This window comes from Idiotropiscis lumnitzeri, chromosome 6 (assembly GCF_059441095.1).
Source record: "Idiotropiscis lumnitzeri isolate Australia: NSW breed Sydney's pygmy pipehorse chromosome 6, RoL_Ilum_1.0, whole genome shotgun sequence".
NCBI lineage: Eukaryota > Metazoa > Chordata > Actinopteri > Syngnathiformes > Syngnathidae > Idiotropiscis > Idiotropiscis lumnitzeri.
In genome coordinates, this window is record NC_142396.1 from 2,360,234 (window position 1) to 2,380,073 (window position 19,840).

The window sequence follows — 19,840 nt, forward strand, 5'->3', positions numbered from 1 at the left end:
AATGTCCTGAAGGAGGAGCTGATGGCGCACACACACAGTAGGTTTGCAAAACATCCGCAAGACAATGTGTGTGTGTGTCTCTTTCAGGCCACCGCAAATATTCCCCACCCCGCCTCCGAGCAGCGTAAATACCCACAATGCCTTTGGCGTGCAGGCCGTATCTGGAACGACATACGCAGACATCTCTCTGGAGTCTGACACCACGTTGTGTGTAGCAGCATGCGTGCATTTTCATTTCGGACATCCAGCTAAGGGAAGGAACGACTCCAAAGTTCTAGACACGGGACTTCAATCCATTTTTCAGGTATCTGGACATATTCCATTTCTGGACATTATTCAAAGCATGTCAACCTCTGTGGATGGGGACGTCATCTAAATAAATAAAACTGAGTGGGCGACGGCTCAGGCCGTTATGCTAACAAAAGGTCATATTCACTTTGCTAAGCTAATGTGGTAAAGCGAGGAACAAAAATGCAAAAATAGCTCATGACAGAAAAAAAAATACTATTTACTTTTATTTTCCGATTTCTTTTTTTTTTTTTAAATAATTTTTGACTATATGCTCTGTTCTAGGATGCCATTTGTCATGAATAATGCTCCCGAGTCCAAGTTCCTGCAAGTCGCTGCTGTTCCTTTTGCCTATGCTTGTGTAGATTCCTGGTTTTCGCGTAGGTGGCCCGAGTTGACAACCGGGAAGGGGACATCTTTTGGTTTCAAAGCTGAGAACCTAAGACTGGCAAACAATACCTCCTCCACTCTCATGCTGAGCAAAGGGACACCTCAGGGATGTGTCCTCAGTTCATTCTACTTCTCAGTCCTTCAGCTGTCTCATTCGCCACAGCGACATCATTGTTGACAGCATTTGCTGACAACACAACACAACACAACACCCTTGTTGGACTCATCACAGAGTCCAATGCGACAAGCCGGCATTCCTCGCTATGGGCAGAAATGACCAAGCACAACTTGAAGACAGCTAAAAAGAAAGAGAAAGAGATGTTCGTGGACTTCAACGCTGGCGACTTCACATCCATCATGTGAAAAGCGCCTTCGCCGTGACCTTCGCATGCGCCGCAATGGGCCGTTCCATCTGTCGAGGTCGGAAAACACAGCGTAAGATCACGTTCCACCGTGACGTAAGGACAAGATTAAGAAAACGGGACCTTGCGCGTGTTAAGTTAAAAAAAGCCAATCCATTCAAAAGTGTCAGGCTGTTAAATTGGCTGCAGAACTATTAGTAGGCCACCTTCTGAGGTAAGAGGCCCTTGGGGAATGACCCCCCCCAGCTTCTTTTCAAAGAGGCAGGACGATCCAATCCCATTTCCAAAGAAAGCCTCGTTGGAGATATGCTGTCTAGATTTAAATTAGGACAGCAAAATAGGGTGAAAATAATCTCTCAATCTGTTTTCGAAATGGCATATCACAATGTGGAGAGATGGGTTCCGTCTCATTTGAGTTGAGGCGCAAGGCTGAATTCTTTCTGGAATGGTCCGTCGCTACGTGATTGACGAGTAAGCAATCCAGGCAATCCGGCTCTCAAACTCAGATAGGCCAAGCTCCATGCATTGACTAATTAACAACTAGGAAATTAACAACACCGGCCATGTTCAAATGAACAAGTTAATTAAGCAACGATCCAACCACCAATTGTTCGTAAAAGTAACAAGCATCTGACAAAACACCGTTCCACGAACCACCAACTGAAAAAAAAATTGCTGCTGTTATGATCCAGACGCTTTGTGATATGGCATGACTCCTTCTTGCGACTGGCGCCAAGTCAGCCCCTCACACTGGCATTGCTGAATGGACGAGTTGTGATTTTTGTTTCCAGCATTTCAATGTTTCAATTGAACTCATTTAATACCATTGACGGATAAAGACGTCAAAGAATGATTTTTTTTTACTAGTGATCCACATCTGTTTGTGAGCACAACCCGCATTTCCAAACGCAAACCGTCAATAAATCAGGGCCTGTGTTTGAACGTTCACGCCTGCAGTCACGCTTGGATTTGGGCGTGTCGGGCGCACGGCCACGTCAGCAGATTAGCGAGGACAGCAAAGATGGAAGTGGGCTCTCCTGAGGGGGCAGCTTGTCAAGGAGGGATCGTTGTCGACTGACGCCGCTCTGCGCCAGCAGAGACGGCAGATAGCGCCGTGCTCGACCGCGGCAGACGGCCGGCCGGCGGCTCTCCATGTATCAGTCCCGAGCATTAGCGCTCATTTCATCTCTCGCCTTTTTTTTTTTTGCTCGGTCACCATAATGTTCCTCCACAATCCGAGTTGCGTGTGTTGCAACGGGTGCTCTGGACACACAGAGAATGTGGCTGAGCAGTTTCTGCAGCCCCAGGAAGAAAATCCTGCAGAAAACGAGGGAGGGTCATCTCCTTGATGGAAAAGGAGCACTGCAGAGAAGGAGGGGGTGAGAAATGAATTTACTGCTGCTTTTAATATAAAATAAACAGATTGTACACGATCTCATCTCCTCGCCATCCTCGCCATTGTCGTCCGCCACTCCAGAAACTCCTGGCTTGCTATCTCCTCTTTTTAGGAGAAACATCTGCCTTCATATTTCCATCCTGCAGTCCCGGCCGATTTGTTGTCTAAAGGTTACAATCGACTTGAGATTATTGCGTTCATGAATACGATGAGACACCTAGCATCATGTGCTGCCTATTTCATATCTAAGAATTGAACAAAAAGTCTGGACAAAAACAACTTTCAAAATGACAACCTAGAAAAACTAAAGACACACATGGTGTAGACGTAATCATGCTATAAATGTACGAGTTCATAAAGATGTCAAAATGTGTTGTCATAAATGTTCAGGTTTTGTATGAATAAATCTCGCATTGGCTGTTCGTGATTCTCAAAGTGTGGGCTCCCTCTAGTGGCTTCCAAAAGAATCACTGAATGAAATACAAATGAATTTATTATCATTTAAATGCATGTTGAATGTATTCACAATTGAAGTATGCAGGAGTAGGATGACAATTTTCAGTGTTGTTGAAGTGCCTCTAAAAAAAAAAAAAAGAAAGGAAAACGTGTTCCTAAATACAATTTCCACATTAAGCCTTATCTGAAGCGTGCACGTAGCGGCTCAGTGGCGCCCACCCCAACTCCACGGTATGCCGAAAAAAAGCGTGCAGCTGATGGAAGCCGCCATCAAAAAAAGGCAACGTTGCTTCGAAAAGTTGGCGCCACGGCAGTAAAACCTGTTTTGCTCTCCAGTTAACAGATAATGCCCACTCGGATTGGATGTGAGCACGTGTGTATTTTTAGTCTGTGTTAAAATGCCTTTTAGCACGGCAACAACTTTGCTCATTAAAACAGAACAGACCCAAGAAAAAAAAAAATCGCGATTTATTTTGTGTCTTTTCTGAACTATAGAGCGCCCCCTACCGGTGAAATTAAAAGTCACAGAAAAGCTGCACCGTTGTATTTGCCGCATGGTTCAAAATCTATGAAAAAATTTGCGGCATATAGTCCGGAAAATACGGTATATATTTTATGTGTGTGTTTGTGTGTGCGTGCGCGCATGTGAAGCTTACGATGGATTATTCACATGCACGGACATGTCCAGACAGTGCATTATTGTTATTATGAAGTTTAAACAGTTTATCAACCTGTTATTTCCACTGAATCTTGATTTCAAATTTTTATCACCAGTGTCCTGAAATAGATTGCGTTGGTTCTCTTCACATTTATGAAAAACAGTTTAGTCCCAATTTGGCAAGCCATCAAAATTCTCCATTCAGACATTTAGCCACAAAAACAAAAGAGGGCTAACCCTTTAATAAGGCGACTTAATGAAGTATGTTAACGAGTTGGTCCTGGAAGAGTCATGAGGGCCTGCGGGCGATTCAAAACGCTCAGCGCGTAAGCTACTTAGACATATTAGATGGGATGTAGCAGAGATGGGGTGTGCGTGTGTGTGTGTGTTTCCGCGAAGATGATCTCAATCAATGGACCTCATCTAAATGAGCCGTCTGCTCGGTCATGTGATCCCGGTGTACGAGGAGCCGGCTGCTAATCTTGGAGCAAGCACGCCTCAGTGTCTCCAGAGTGAGCAGAAAACGGCTAATCTACCCACTCCAAGTCAAAAGAAAAAGCAAACAAACTAATGTGAACATTTCCCACCCTTCTGGTAAAGATGAGCGAAAGATTTTCTGTTTTTAGAAAACAATGGGACCGAAAACGCTTCCCTGAGGAACGCCATTGAAAATTCTGACTTACTAAGTGCAGCTGGGCAAAGTCCTTTATTTCATAAACGTGAAGCTGGTTTACGAGACACTTTGTGGATGAAATATATCGTTTGGATGTGATCAATCCGCAAAGAAAAAAATAAAAATTCCGAGTTGCTCCCCACATTTTTCAGGTATCATTCTCTTCTTTTGGGAAGGACTTTTAACTCAATTTCAGAGTGTGTATGTGGCAACTTTTGTTCCTTTGAGTGGTCAGAGGTCAGTGGCATTTGCTGCAATTACTTTTTTTGCCACAAGGAGAAGCAATGTTCAACCTTGATAGAAAACTACCAGATCTAAAACATTTCCCTGAGGAACTCCATTCAAAATTGCGACTGATTGAGACATGTGATGAACGTCATGAAGTTATGAAATGTAAAAGTTGCCATACCACCTGCAGGAATTGACAAATGCAGAGTTGTTCCTTGCACCTTCATAGCTGCAAACAGCTTACACCCTTGTAGGTAGTCTTTCTACACAAATTCAGATTTTCAGAGTGTGTACGTGATCATTTTGTTAACCTTTATAGAAAATTATTAAACCTAAAACTTCCCTGAAGAACTCCATATAAATATATGTATGTATATATATATATATATATATATATATATATATATATATATATATATATATACTTTATATATATATATATGTGTGTGGGGTTCGTGTGCGTGTGTGGAAAAAAAGAACGTTAATATAATCATTGTTTCGTGTTAATCTATTTCCGTTTTCTCTTGTTTTCTTCCATGTTAATTGTTGCCAGAGGTCTAATCTTATTTTCTTTATTGTCTATAGGTAATAAATAAGTGCAATCATTTTCATACTCTGTTGTTGTTCATCACGTTTGCTCTTCCACACCTAAGACATCCAAGTCTGCCTTTTGGTTGAATAAAACTTTATAAAAGCAATTCATGTCTTCAAATTTCTTATTATTGTGTTTTTGTATTTGACAAATATTGAGCTATTTGTTTTTGTGCTGTAATGGATTAATGGCATTTGAATTCATTTCATTAGGGGGGGGTGATTTGCTCTGCAAGAAAATTGAGTTGCGCTTGCTTGGCCACGGAACGATAAGTCAAGTTACCACGTTATCGTAATATCAAGAACAAACAAATACACGCACACACGCGCACACGAAGCACGCGCATATGAACGCTAACAAGTTTTGCTGAGTCACTTCCCCAATTTTCATCTCGCTCAGATTGAATACTGACCAATTACTAACTGATGTTTTTCTATACGCATATGTAGCAGGCACACGCACCCGCGCGCGCGCACGCGCACACACAGAAGGTGGTTCCACTGCAGTGAGGCGCCATCACCACGGGAATGAATGAATCATCAGAATGAAGAAGCACTTCAGCCACAACCAAATTGTTGAATTATATGCTCTCATGGTATTCTTTAGTTTAAGTAATGATATATTTAATTATATGTCATTATGTAAATTTGGGTATGTGTGTATTTTGTTGAATGTCACATATATTTTCGTTACTGTCGTAAATCTCGCGTGGTTTACGTGATGACGTTTTACGTTTGTTGAAATGCCTTTTATGGATGTTGGCTGTGGGAAGACATGTTGTGTCGAGTGACTGAAAAATAAACAGCAAGATGGAAACATCCTAAACTTGTCGTGGTGTTGTGTTGGTGCGGTGAGCCGAAAGGAAATATGGAATACGAAGCTGCAAACGCAACAGGTTATGGGCCCAGGCGCGGCACAGGAGGAGGAAGATGGCAACGGTTAGTTTTCGACGGAAATGAAAACAACTACGAACTTTGGGAGGTAAAGTTCCTCGGCCATTTGAGGATACTCGGATTGAAAGACACTATACTGTCTACCGCCGCACCCGATCCACAAAAGAATGAAGAATGCTACGCGGAGCTAATTCAGTTTCTCGACGACACAAGCCTGTCATTGGTGATGAGAGAAGCGGCAGACGACGGCAAAAAGGCGTTGGAAATACTACGCGGCCATTACGCGAGTCAGGGTAAGCCCAGAATTATTGCCCTGTATACGGAATTAACTTCCTTAAAGAAAGAAACTGAGGAAACTATAACCGACTATGTCATTCGTGCTGAGAAGGCAGTAACCTCCTTGAGAAATGCAAAGGAGATAATAAGTGATGGACTGATAATAGCTATGATTCTGAAGGGCCTCCCAGAAACATACAAGCCTTTCTGCGTCCACACTACACAAAGCAGCGATGACTTAACGTTTGCACAGTTTAAAAGTCGGCTACGAAGCTACGAGGAGACGGAAAAGTTTGACTCTAACACAAAGACAGACAATGTAATGAAAGTAGACATATCATCGGTCGTCTGCTACGGATGTGGAAACCGTGGACATCTTGTGAGAGATTGCCGCCAAAGAGGGGTGACGAAGTGGTGCAACTACCACAGGAGTGCTACACACAGTGATGAGACATGCAGGAGAAAAACCAAGATGAAAGATGAAGCAAAACAAACGGCAGAAAGACAACAGGATCATGAGGAGGAAGAGACATTTGTGTTCAAGGTCAACCACAAATATCTCTCATACAATGCTAAAAGGAATGCATTAATGGTGGACTGTGGAGCAACATCACATGTTGTAAATGAGGAACACAAATTCACAACGTTTGATGAGACTTTCAACCCAGCAAGACATTATATGGAACTAGCAGACGGAACCAGGAAAAACAATGTTGCATTGAAAAGAGGAGATGCCAAGGTCTTCCTCCAGGACGCGAAAGGAAGATGTGTCGGTGTCACGTTGAAGAAAGCCTTGTATATACCAACGTACCCTCAAAGCATCATGTCAGTGAAAGCAGCTACGTCGGATGGAGCCATAGTAACATTCAAGGAAGGACAAAATGAACTCATAACCAAAGATGGAACAGTTTTCGACGTCGAGGAACATGAAAGACTGTACTTCGTGAGAACGGTAAATCACAACGAACAAAACTATGATGAGTCATTTACTGACATGAAGTCAAAGGACAATGCGAATCTGACTTGTGATGTCAAAACGTGGCATGAAATTTTGGGACACTGTAATATGGATGATGTGTTAAAATTGCCAAATGTGGTAAAGGGCATGACAATTACAGGTGACTCTAAAGTAGAATGCAATGTGTGCACAGAGGGAAAATTCATCAATAGTAGAAATAGGACATTGAATGCAAAAGCTAATGCACCTCTTGAGATGGTGCACACTGACTTGGCAGGCCCCATTGAACCAACTAGTCAGGATGGTTACAAGTATGCAGTTTCATTCATAGACGATTTTTCAGGGGCCGTGTCTGTTTATTTTCTCAAAAGCAAAAGTGACACACTATTAGCAACAGAAAAATTTCTTGCTGACAGTGCCCCATACGGCAGTGTTAAATGCATTAGATCGGATAATGGTACAGAATACACCAACAATGCCTTTCAGTCGCTCTTGAGGGATAAAGGAATTAGACATGAAACTTCATCCCCATACTCTCCACACCAAAATGGTACAGCCGAAAGACAATGGAGAACACTCTTTGAAATGGGACGGTGCCTGTTATTAGAAAAGGGGTTACCAAAAGTGCTGTGGCCTTATGCTGTCCAAAATGCTGCTCATATCCGTAACAGATGTTACAATGACAGAGTTAAAAACACTCCATATTTCATGATGACAGGAAGAAAACCAGATCTTTCCAAACTGTGGGTGTTTGGATCAGAATGTTATGTATACAAGCACAATCACAAGAAATTAGATGCAAGAGGTGAAAAGGGGATTTTTGTGGGGTACAGTAAAAACAGCCCTGCATATCTGGTGTATAACCCACAAACTGAAAAAGTATCGAAACACAGACTGGTAAAATTCATCAAAAATAAGTGCATGGAAAGAGAGACACAAACAGATGAATTGGATTCAGAAATCATGGGAAGCAGGAGTACATTTTCTAACACTGAGGGTTTTGAAGATAAACCACACGAAGTTGGCAGTGAAAGTCATGACTTTAATGAGAACGAGGGCATGATAAATACAGATGCGTCACAGTATGATGAGGCGTCAGAAACACGAGGTGACAAAACGAAAAATGCAAGTCCTGATTACGGTATAAACCACCGTTATCCAAAAAGAGAAAAGAATCCTCCAAAATACTTAAATGATTATCTGACAGACCTCAATGACAACGATATTGCTAACACAAACGTTGATCATTGTTACAGAGCCATATGTGACGTTCCACAAACGTATAGTGAAGCCCGGATGTCTGTCGAGGCACCCGGATGGATACAAGCAATGAAGGAAGAAATTCAGTCACTCCAAGAAAATGAAACATTTGAACTGGTTTCTTTACCCGAAAGCAGGAACTTAATAGGGGGGAAATGGGTATATGCCTTGAAAGAAAATTCAGAAAGAGGAAAAGTATATAAAGCTAGATACGTTGCTAAGGGCTACAGTCAAACAGAAGGCATTGACTACCATGAGACGTTTGCTCCAACAGCTAACATCACATCTGTACGGGCTTTGATGCAGATAGCAGTCCAAAACAATCTCATCGTCCACCAAATGGATGTAAAAACAGCTTATTTGCATGCGCCGATAGATGAAGAAATCTTCTTAGAGCAGCCTGAGGGTTTTGAAAAGACATCAGAAAAAGGCGAGAAGTTGGTATATAGGCTAAAGAAATCCCTCTATGGCCTTAAACAATCTGGAAGGAACTGGTACAAGCTTCTAAATGATCACCTAGAGCAAGGAAATTTTGTGAGAAATCTATCTGATCACTGCGTATACAGGAAACAGATAGAAAATGAGGTGATCATTATTATCATTTGGGTAGATGATCTAATAGTGGCAGCAAGCAACAGTGATCTACTTAATAAATTCAAAGACACCATGAAATCCAGGTTCAATATGAAAGATTTGGGCAAAATATCGTACTTCTTGGGCATTCAGTTTGAGCAAAAGGGTGAAGAAATCAAAATGAGTCAGAAAAGGTATATCGTCAAAGTGCTTGAAAGATTTGGAATGTCAGACTGTAAACCCAGATACACACCAAGTGAACCAATACTGGGGGTGAATGAAGAAAGTAATAAAAATGAGATGGCCAACCCTAAAGAGTACCGTGAGATTGTAGGTAGCCTGATTTATGCCATGACGTGTACAAGACCAGATATCAGCTGGATAGTGAGCAAATTGTCACAAACACTTGCAAACCCAAAAGCATGCAATTTAGTGACTGCTAAACATGTTTTGAGATATCTAAAAGGTACCATGGATTACGAATTAATATACAAGAAAAATGATGAAGATTTAAACCTGGTGGCGTTCAGTGACTCTGATTGGGCATCATCTGTAGAAGACAGACGTAGCACTACGGGCTACTGCTTCAGCATGACAAAACAAGGCCCTGCAATCTCATGGAAGTCGAAGAAGCAGCCTATAGTGGCTCTTTCAACTTGTGAAGCCGAATACATTGCTTTGGCAACCACTACACAAGAAAGCATGTATTTAATTCAGTTGTTAAATGGTATGGATCATACAACATACAGTTGCACAAGGATTTATGGAGACAATCAAGGGGCCATTGCTTTGACCAAAAACCCAGTGAATAGACAGAGATCTAAACACATTGATGTTAGGTTTCACTTCATCCGTGAAGCACTTCAAAATGGAAAAATAGACATTGCATACTGTCCGTCAGAAAACATGATTGCAGACATATTAACAAAAGCAGCATCTAGGATTAGGATTGAAAAATTTAAAACTTGGTTCTTTGGAAATTAAAGGTCATTGTTTTGAGCTGATGAGAGCAAGGGAGGGTGTTGAATTATATGCTCTCATGGTATTCTTTAGTTTAAGTAATGATATATTTAATTATATGTCATTATGTAAATTTGGGTATGTGTGTATTTTGTTGAATGTCACATATATTTTCGTTACTGTCGTAAATCTCGCGTGGTTTACGTGATGACGTTTTACGTTTGTTGAAATGCCTTTTATGGATGTTGGCTGTGGGAAGACATGTTGTGTCGAGTGACTGAAAAATAAACAGCAAGATGGAAACATCCTAAACTTGTCGTGGTGTTGTGTTGGTGCGGTGAGCCGAAAGGAAATATGGAATACGAAGCTGCAAACGCAACACAAATGACGCCATCCCATCATAAACCCAGCAAGCAGCATACCAACTCGTGACCATGACAACGACCCTGCCAGCCTGCCAGTGCTTTAAGAGAGTAACTTGTGTGCCTGCCTGCTGGGGGGGGGGGGGGGGTTCACTGGGTTCGTGTTGCAGAACCTGCGCCATCTCTCTCTCTCTCTCTCTTTTTTTTATGCCGAGGTGCTTCGAAGCGGGGGACGAGGCGAGGAGTGGTTGTGTTTGTCCATCTCACCTTTAGCAAGGTGGGTCAAGTCAACCAATCGGCTGCAGCATTAATCCCGTTACTTTGGATCAAGCCTTGGACTACATGCCTCCTCTTATGTCAAGACACATTTAAATGACTTGATCCTGCTCTCCTTCTTTCCCTCCACACTACATCAAGAACAGCCGGGAAAAAAAGGTTTTGGGAAAATATCATTGATGTGACAAGCTGTCCGTTAAACAGTTAAAGAAAAAAAAGCATAAGACACACAAGCAAAATATCAGCACAGAATAACCAACACGTACCTTTGCGGTGGACGTGACACTTGGCCGGAGAGTTGCGCGACTACAAGGAAAAGATGAGCGGCGATCGTGCATGCGCGTGCGTGCGCGTGCAGACGGAGGAGGAGACTTGGCATATGCAGCGTACGACGGAGGTGCGGTGAGGTGCGTTGCGCGCCAGGATGCGGCAACTGCGGTCTGCAGACAGCCGCGCGAGTGCACAGTGCAGTGCGATGGGAGGGGGGAAGGAGGGGTGGGAGTGGATTGCGTGCGTGTGCGTGTGCGAGTGTGTGTGTGTCGGGCATGGCTCAGCGTTAACTCATATGGTGCGGGGTGCGTGCGTGTGTACGTGTGTGTGTGCGCGCGCGCACCATCGCACCAGCCATCTCGCTGCCCCGTCGTGCGGTCACTTGTGATGACGTCACACAGGGGCAGCCGCCGTTCAAAGGTGAGGACGAAGGATAGATAGATAGATAGATAGATAGATTACTGTAAAATAAAAATAAAAAATACAAGTTAAATTTGCGTGTGTTAAAAAGCTGTTGTTTTGGGAGGTGAATACGAAAATCAGTAAAGTTGGGTTGATAAATAAATACCAACAAGGTAATAGTCCAATAAAAACGGTTAAAATGTGATACGGTGTTTTTTTAAAAAGAAAAAAATAAATCTTTGCTTAAAGAGTGAGTCCGACCGAGGCACGCTTTTTGAGCGTGGGACTCAGGATGGAAAACCTCCAGTTGCACCAGGTGGCCAGCAGAGGGGGCAAAATATCTGTAGGTTGCCGAGAGGCGCAAGAGCAGAGCAGAGCGAACTTTTTGGGCCCAGTGGAGACAGAAACATTAAACAAAACGACCACGTGCACAATAAATACCGTGGCAATTTTTTTTTAAATGTTTCGACCCAACTCTTCGTGACTTGATTAACAGACAATAAATCCGCGTTCTGTATTATGTAACCTAAAATATTATTACATAAATCAAATGTGTTGCTGATTTATGTCAAATGTGGACTTGCGAAGCACTTTGTTACTAGACTTTCGTCATGGGTGGGTTTGAGAATTGTCAACCGCTTATTAGGCAACTAACTGGTTAACCATACCACTCAAATTAAAACGTTTATTTATGCGACAAAGTCCTTAGCATACAATAGTAATCGTACTGATAACAAAGCTTCCGTACCTGGATGGGCCGCCAACCAGCCTATAGGGAGCTAACAGACTGTAAAATTAACAAGCCATCACGCGATAAAAGTCAAGGGTTAACCAAGACTTAATAAAAGCTCTTGAATGTTTCTCATCTGAGATGCATAAATAAGAGAATCTTGATCTTTCAGGGCCACTGACTGGTTAAAAAAAAACGTAATTGGTCCTTGTACCTAACATTTCGAATCCAAATCACTGTGCCATGGGAAATTAGTCATATTACTATATTAATTAATCCAGATTTATTATTATTATTATTATTACTAAAAAAATGCATGTTCATTCAATTATCTGTGGCAGCGATGAATAATGACAAAACAACATAATACAAAACATTTAAATGCTGACATTTATTTTGTGCGCAATAGGATTCTTTTCCAAATATATCTGTTTGGCTCATAAAAGTTGGAAAAAACGTCATTATTTTACTCCATAAAGTGAACTAAAATATTCGCTCTCCTTATGATGCTGGCAACTGAAAGCCTTGGGATCAATATCAGCACGTTGCATAATGAAACACTTATCTCAATGATACATGACGCAATGAAGCACTCCGGAAGAGCACCGCGCCCGCCTGAAAGTTAACAGGATAGAGTTTAGAAACAGGCCAGTTCCTTCCCCCTGAGATATATTTCACGAATTACCAACGCAACTTATTCAACAATGGGTGCAACAAAACTACAGATGGGCACGGACGGAGAAAAGCATCTTGCGAATTCTTTTCCGTCTCGTCTGACGTGGCCGTGTTGGATTTTATTCGCAGTGTGAATGCAATGTATCCATTTTAATGAAGCCAAAGTGAAATCTATTTGTACAGCAGCCGGCCTCGGACACGACAACAGCCACAAGCAACGGGCATGGCTATATAGGAGAAAATATTGCCACAGAGAGGACAGTTTGCGTTGTTGTTGCTTCTTCGAACAAGCGCAAAAGACAACACAAAAGTGCTGAGACGCACCTCGTGAGAAATTATGTGATCAATAAGAGGTTCCATTTGAATACTTGCTTGTACTCGGAACTTCTTGGCAAATGACTTTTTACAGGTTTGCATAAATGCGTGTTTCTATCATGTGCAGCATGTATCAAAAGTCTCCACACCCCTATTCAAATAGCAGACAAACGTGTTGATAATGAACCAATCACAGTGCGCCTCTGCCACCATGGCTCGCATTAACCCTAACTTCCAACCGACTCTTGTATCTACCTGTGCAAAATATACTTTGAAACTAAGCATCGGTTGCATGCAAGTAATTCCGCGAGACAACAACACAAATGGTCCGCTCATTCAACGGTACAGTGAACAAGTGCACCGACAGCAGTTGTTGCAGATGTAAACTCGGATCTCGGCTCACCGCCTCTGGCCACTTGAGTCTTTTACTCAAAAGCAAAAGACCGGGCAATGCGCACAGTGGGGGAATTCAAAGGCGTCGACCGAGCGGAAAAGGCACTCGCGCATAATTTCAAGTCAAGGCCGCCTCAATGGGAAATGACAGCAGCTGACGCCGCATACATGTGCCGTATGCGCACCGGGTTGTCCGTGCGTGCGTGGGTCGGATGACACACGCAAGAAGTGATTGCAGTTCGTGCGCAAGGTCAAAGTGGCCGGACGGAAAGTGAATCTCATGGGAAACCTTGACAAAATTGAAAGCCGGAGTAAAACGCAAGGGAGTGTGGATATGTGAAACGGTTCTTTTCCTCTCCGGCTCACGCACGCACAAACACACACCTCTTTGAATTTGTGCTGTGACAAGGCGAACCAAACAAGCAGACCTGCTGAGTCACATGGCGCTGGAGGTCAGGACAGGAAATGTTACGCAGCAAAAGTGAAGCGGGGCCGGTCTTGCTTTACCGCCTGATCAGCCACATATCAACACGGCTTTGATGAGAAACACATCGCCTACGGATTTCGATGTGCCGATTCCGAATGAACACAGGAAGACGGGTGCCCTGCGATTGGCGGGCGACCAGTCCAGGGTGTACCCCGCCTGGCTGGGGTAGGCGCTAGCACGCCCCCGACCCTCGAGAGGAGAAGCAATGGATGGATGGATTCTTCGGTGACCACTAGAGGGAGCCCATGTCGCAGGAAAATGTTTGCTCGTGACCCAAATGACGGACTTTCTTTGTCTTTTCAGGTTCAGGTGTTCTTGAAGCCTTTTTTTTTTTTTTTGTGGGTCCACTCATAGTCGACATGACAAGTCAACGTCATGTTGCGCAATCAAACTTCATCACCCTTATTAAGCGTCAACCCAATCGGCTCGTGCGGTCCAACCTTACGAAAACGATTAAATCTCAAAGGTCAGGGGCAAAGTCCCGAGGCTGAGCGGAATGGTGCTAAACCGGCATTAGCAAAAGCAAAGATATGTAACGTGAGCTAAGAGGCTCATAGCGACAAGAGTTCGGATTTTTGCGGTAAAAATACTCCTTTAAGCCCACGGTGAGAAAGTCTGAATGTCAGAGGAGGGAAACGAATCAGCAAAGAGAACACACAGGAGACGTTGGAAGCACATTTTCCTCTTTTTGTCCTGATAAGGAAAAAAATTAAAGGAAGTTCCGGGAGACAAACGCAAAAGTGCTGCTTTGTTAACATTTGCAGACAAAACTTTTGGGCGGACAGACGACGAGGTGAACTTTTTCAAGCTTTGAGATAAGTCAAATGAGCCATTATGTAGGTAATATGTCGTATCTTAAACTTCATTTTTTTCCCTTTAAATTTAAAATATGAAAGGAAAGGACAGGAAGCATATTTTACAGCTCCCGTAGCGGAGCCCCCCCACATCGTGCTGCTCAAGCAACTGACCTACGCTGTAATATTTGTCGCTCTTTGCTGAGGATAAAGATGACATGCCTGTGAATTTTAGGATATTATCTGTCTACAAGTGATGCTCCACTTTTTGTGTTCAAATATTAAAGGATGCCAAAACCAATGCTATCCATTCGCCCGTTTGTGGCATTTTGCAGCGTTTGTTACAAGGTTGTTTTATTTTATTGGTTTTATTCTTAGTGTGACCGTAAACGTAAACAGCTCGAAGCCTCGTTTTTCGAAAAAATTCTGTCAGGGGAGTTGAGATCACTGCCATGACACAGTTATCTTATTTTTTTTTAGATATTTGATCACAAGTCAAACAAAAACTTGTAATAATCAGCTCAAAATTGGTTTCTGTATTTTGGAAAAACTCCCCCCAAAAAAATTATTCTTTTGATTAAAAAAAAAAAAATGAATTTAATGAATACTCTGATAAAAACACATGTAAGATGAGCTTCATTTTTGTGTATTTATGTTTTGCATTCATTGGGTGAGGATTTGTATTTAAATTTCTCCTTAAATAGAGCAACTTAGAAACATCATGTATTATAATAAAACGATATATTATTCGGGAAGAATGCAGAACAATGATTGACTCGGATTGAGGTTGGCAGTTGACTCCCCATAACATGAATTGTCAATAAAACAAATGAATGTAAGACCGCATTGCTGCAAGCTACGCGGACCACAATTACAATTTTGACATATTGATAATATTGGAAAGTTTTGTCGACTGAAGGTCATCCCCAGCCAACTTGAAAGTGTTTTCCTGAGCGAGCGCAACGATTTTGATCAAAGACGCCTTTGAACGAGTTGAAAGCAACAAACTAATGAACCCGCTTGCCGCCTCTCCGTCTTCTCTGGCTCAAACGCAGACTTCCCCACAGTTTGCGCAACGCGATTCTCTCTTTCTGATCACCTCCCTCCATTGAAGAGCTATTGATCGTCTATGTGCATGTCGCTAATCAATCGAGGCAGCCTCGGCCATCCTTATTCCAGCAGCGGACGTCGCCTCAGCATTTAAAGCGAGAGCTTTTCACCCTGCAAATGCACAGGTGCTTTACTTGTGAACGTGTCATCACACGTTATCTTTTATTCCACTTGGGCGAAGGTTTCATAGCAACTATATTCGCCTTTGCCGAGTCTGGACACCGTCTTCGATACTACGAGCCCATTCGTGGGTCAAATTGGTACTCGTGTTGGACAGATTATTGGCCGGGCCGGGCATCGGGGGCGATATTTGCCATTTTGCCGATTATCGGCATCAGCCATTTTTTTTTTATTATTTAAAGGCCGATAAAGTAAAAGCTGTTTTTTTTTTTTAATATATTTTATATTTATTTATTTGTTTATATTTGGTCTCACTGCAGCGCACTTCTCCCTCTTGGCTGTGCTGGCGGCCCTGCTTGCAGAAGCAGATTGGCCCACCCACAGATTGGTTATTTGTGCAGCCAATCAGCAGTAAGCTGCCTGTTTGCTTTTTCACCTTGAGTCGCACGCACTACGAGAGAGCTCCCTCTCGCGTATAGCGATAGACTTTGCCAAAATTTTAATAAATGTCAGTCTCCTACAGCAAAGTCGTCGACTTACTAAAAACCCCCCAAAAATCTATAACATGTTAATCACAAGTAGTTTAATAAACATATATTTAAAAGCAGTAAAACTAGACAATGAAGAAATTTATATCGGCTTCAAATATCAGATATCGGCCGCCATGATTCCAATAATCGGTATTCGGTAACGGCCCTGAAAAACTCATATCGAGTTCAAATCCAGGATAAAAACTAGATTTTTCACCCGCACCTATGATTAAGGTTTTCAAAAAAAAAATTTAAATCTATATTTTCAATATTTTGTTTGTGCACAGGATGCGCTTTTAGACATTTTTGTCAGGCCTCTTCTAGTTTTGAACAACATTGAAATAAAACAAGGCACCACTTTGCACTGACCTTTGACTTCTGAGGAAAAATGGGCGGAGTGGCGAGTGATGAACGACTGCAGCTGCTGCTCAAGGTCACATCGGTTGAGGTCCACATCCCAAGATCGAATTCCTGTGACGGGAAGAGGCAGGAAGAAGCGTTCAATCCCCGCAGCATCCCTAATATAAGCAACAGCAAGATCAAGTCTTTTCACCGTCTCATTTTATACACGTTTGGATTCCCTGGGCGAGAGCAGGAAGTGAGATTACGTTTCAATCCACCAGAGATAAAATGCACTGGAGCTTTTTTGTGTTTTGACCTTAAAATGTTTCTTCACAGCAGAGCACAATCTGTTCCTATAAATGCTGACTCACTCTTGCCTCTCGTTCTTGTTTTCTTGCCTTTTGCAAGCGTTTTCTGTTCATCGCGTTTTTTCCCTGGTGTGTGTTGTCCACCAGCACTTTCGGTTTCGCCATCGGCACTTCGTTGTTGTTCCTTTGTTACCTTTGATCTTTGCCGGAATAATAAATTCCTTGCAACCCTCTCTGGCTTGTCCCTGTCTGCTCTTAACGAGTCCACCTCGGCAATCTCGGCACCGCCGGGATTGCCAGCCTCACAGTCTTAAGCCAACAAATTAAATAAATTTTAAATATCTTGGGTGGGGTAAGATTTTGTTGTTGTCCTTATATTTGTTTCTTTTTTTTATACTTTGTTCCATCAAAGGCATATTTCAAACAGTACTAACCTTGTTTTGCTTTGAAATTGTGTCTGTCATCAAGAAACTATTACAGCCATCGAGAGGCTGAGGGCAAAAAAGTTTCTTACATGACTCAGCAAGTTGATTAAAATAGACTGTAGGTATTCACTTTTCTACTTATTTTGGTCACTCTTTTAGGAAGGGTGTTTTTTTACTATCCTGCAACACTGCACAAAAAAAATGACATTATACACGTAAGCTACGATTTTTCCTGACCTGTTTAACATAACAGAGCAAGCTTGCATGTTTGCTTTACAAGCCAGTTCTCGGAATTTGAGCATTCAAATAAAATGAAACTGTCACCGAAATAGATTTATTGGGCAATATTTTGGAAATATTGTATTCAGCTGACTGAGTATCGGTGACAGAGTTCCACCAAGCAAAAAATGTCTCATTAAAAAAAGCGCATCGTTAATGACAGAGCTAAACAAAAAATGTTGTGCTCGAATTCTGGAATGACCAAACTCTTCGTTGTCATAATCACTTTATAGATATTATTTGTTTAACTTTGGTGCCCTTTCTAAATCAATCAAATGAGTCATTTGAAGCTGCGTGGGCCTGATGTTGCAAAACTGCGCCAATATTTGCAATTTGTTTGTGACGTCATCCAAATATTTGCATACGTTGTGCACGTCTCACGCGGGACAACACAGCTGCATGTGCACTCACCGGCCTCGATGTGCGCTCGGGCGGCGTCCAGCTGCTGCTCGGTGCCGATGTCGCCGATCACGACAAGTACGTAGTGGCCGGCCCGGTTGAAGGGCGGCCCGCGTCGCCTCCTCCCACCTCCTCCTCCGCCGTCGACACCGGCACGGTACCGTAGGAGCTCCTCGAAGGCGGACAACCGCACGCACGATGGTCCCCCCTCGTCCTCCTCCAACGCTGGGAGAGCACCCGGCACCGGCATCGCCATGGCAACACGCCTCGGGGATGACTCCGTCATTGCCATGACAACCGGTATGCAGGCGGCTGATGGCGAACGCGGTGGAGTGCGGGAGTGAGAGGATGCTGAGTAAGCGATGAGAGAGAGGGAGGAGGAGGCAAGAGGTGGAGAGGGAGGAGAGATGAGAAGGAAGGGGGGAGTGAGGCGAGAAAGAATGAAGGGGAGGCAGATGGAGATGGTGATAGTGAGTGAGGGGGGCAGAGAGTTGGGGAGAGGGAGGGAGAGAAAGAGGGGAGAAAGGAGCGAGGGAGAAGAATGAAAAGGCGGGCGAGAGAGAGAAGGGAAGTGAGGGTAAAGAGGAGGAGGGAGAAGTGAGTGAAGAGGAGGAACGAGGTAAAAGAGTTGAGGGGAATCGAAAGAGGAGGATGAGAGGGCAAAGGGAGAAGAAGAAAGGAGTAAGTGGAGACAATGAATAGGAGAGAGAGAATAAAGGGAGGCAGAGGGCAAGAAAGGGAGGGATAAAAAGCAGAGCGATAGAGAGAGAGAAAAGTGAAAGGAAGGGGGAGAGAGGAGTGAAAAAGAGAGAGGGAGAAGTAACGAGGGAGAGGGAATGAAAATGGGATGGGAGAGGGAGTCAAAAGGTGAGAGGGGGGAGAAAGTGAGCGGGGATTTTTCTTCTACAATATTCTTGCTAATCAGTCCGAAGCGACAATTGCAAATGTTAAACCTTTTCAAAATTTCCGATTTCAAATCATCAAGGGCGTCGTAAATAAGTACCAGTTTTTAACATGAAATAGTTTTGCTTTTTTTTTTATTATTGAGAGCCGCACCACACATGGAGAAAACATTTAAATATATCTACTAACTACTCTTATCGAGTGTAGTGTATTGATTAAAAGCACCACACAACAATTATGAGTCAGGTTGGCCAAACCAAACGTCTGGTGTAGTACCAAGACTGACCTGCGGGAGGCAGCATGACGCCACAGGGTATTTTTCAGACCGACGAAGTGTGCCGAGTGCAGTGGACTGCACTGAACACGTTGATATCGCGCAAAGTGTTTGTGGAGACGAGTGAAGGCGCCTACCACCTTTTGCTGCATCAGCAAAATGACAGCACCCTTGGAACAGTTTCAAATACGAATCGTTAAAATAACTTGAGCTGGCTGGCCATTTCTTCGAAATAAAGTTTCATTCGACAAGAAAAGGGAGCAGGTTCACATCTATGGATGCTGCCATCTGCTGGACAACCTATTTAAAAGCAGCGTTGATACCAGATCCGCGTGTAAAATATACTTAAAAGTTGCATGGTTAAACAACAGTAAACTTTAATGTTCATAAATGTAAAAAAAAAAATTTTTTTTAAAAAGCGAGAAAGAGGTCTTACTCAAAGGCGGATTTAATGTTATTTTAATATATATATATATATATATA

The 19,840-nt window shown here is 42.8% G+C and overlaps 1 protein-coding gene and 1 long non-coding RNA gene across 3 annotated transcripts in view; one reads left to right on the forward strand and one right to left on the reverse strand.

The window, feature by feature from the left end:
* Window positions 1-18,501, reverse strand: part of map1ab (microtubule-associated protein 1Ab) — a 36,826-nt gene extending 18,325 nt beyond the window's left edge. Inside the window, exons 1-2 of one of the 2 annotated variants that reach the window (XM_088297577.1) lie at window positions 18,193-18,493; window positions 16,797-16,898 (exon numbers count right to left, since the gene is read on the reverse strand). In XM_088297577.1, the coding sequence (XP_088153703.1) occupies window positions 16,797-16,898; window positions 18,193-18,472 (382 nt within the window). In that variant the 5' untranslated portion in view covers window positions 18,473-18,493. Of the gene's footprint in view, window positions 1-16,796; window positions 16,899-18,192 lie in introns of both variants that reach the window. The other variant, XM_088297578.1, reaches the window with a different exon arrangement.
* LOC148334489 (uncharacterized) lies at window positions 146-5,149 on the forward strand. The gene is made up of 2 exons (XR_015844002.1): window positions 146-304; window positions 574-5,149. It is a non-coding gene; the product is annotated as an uncharacterized LOC148334489 (long non-coding RNA).
* Window positions 18,502-19,840: the final 1,339 nt, after the last annotated feature.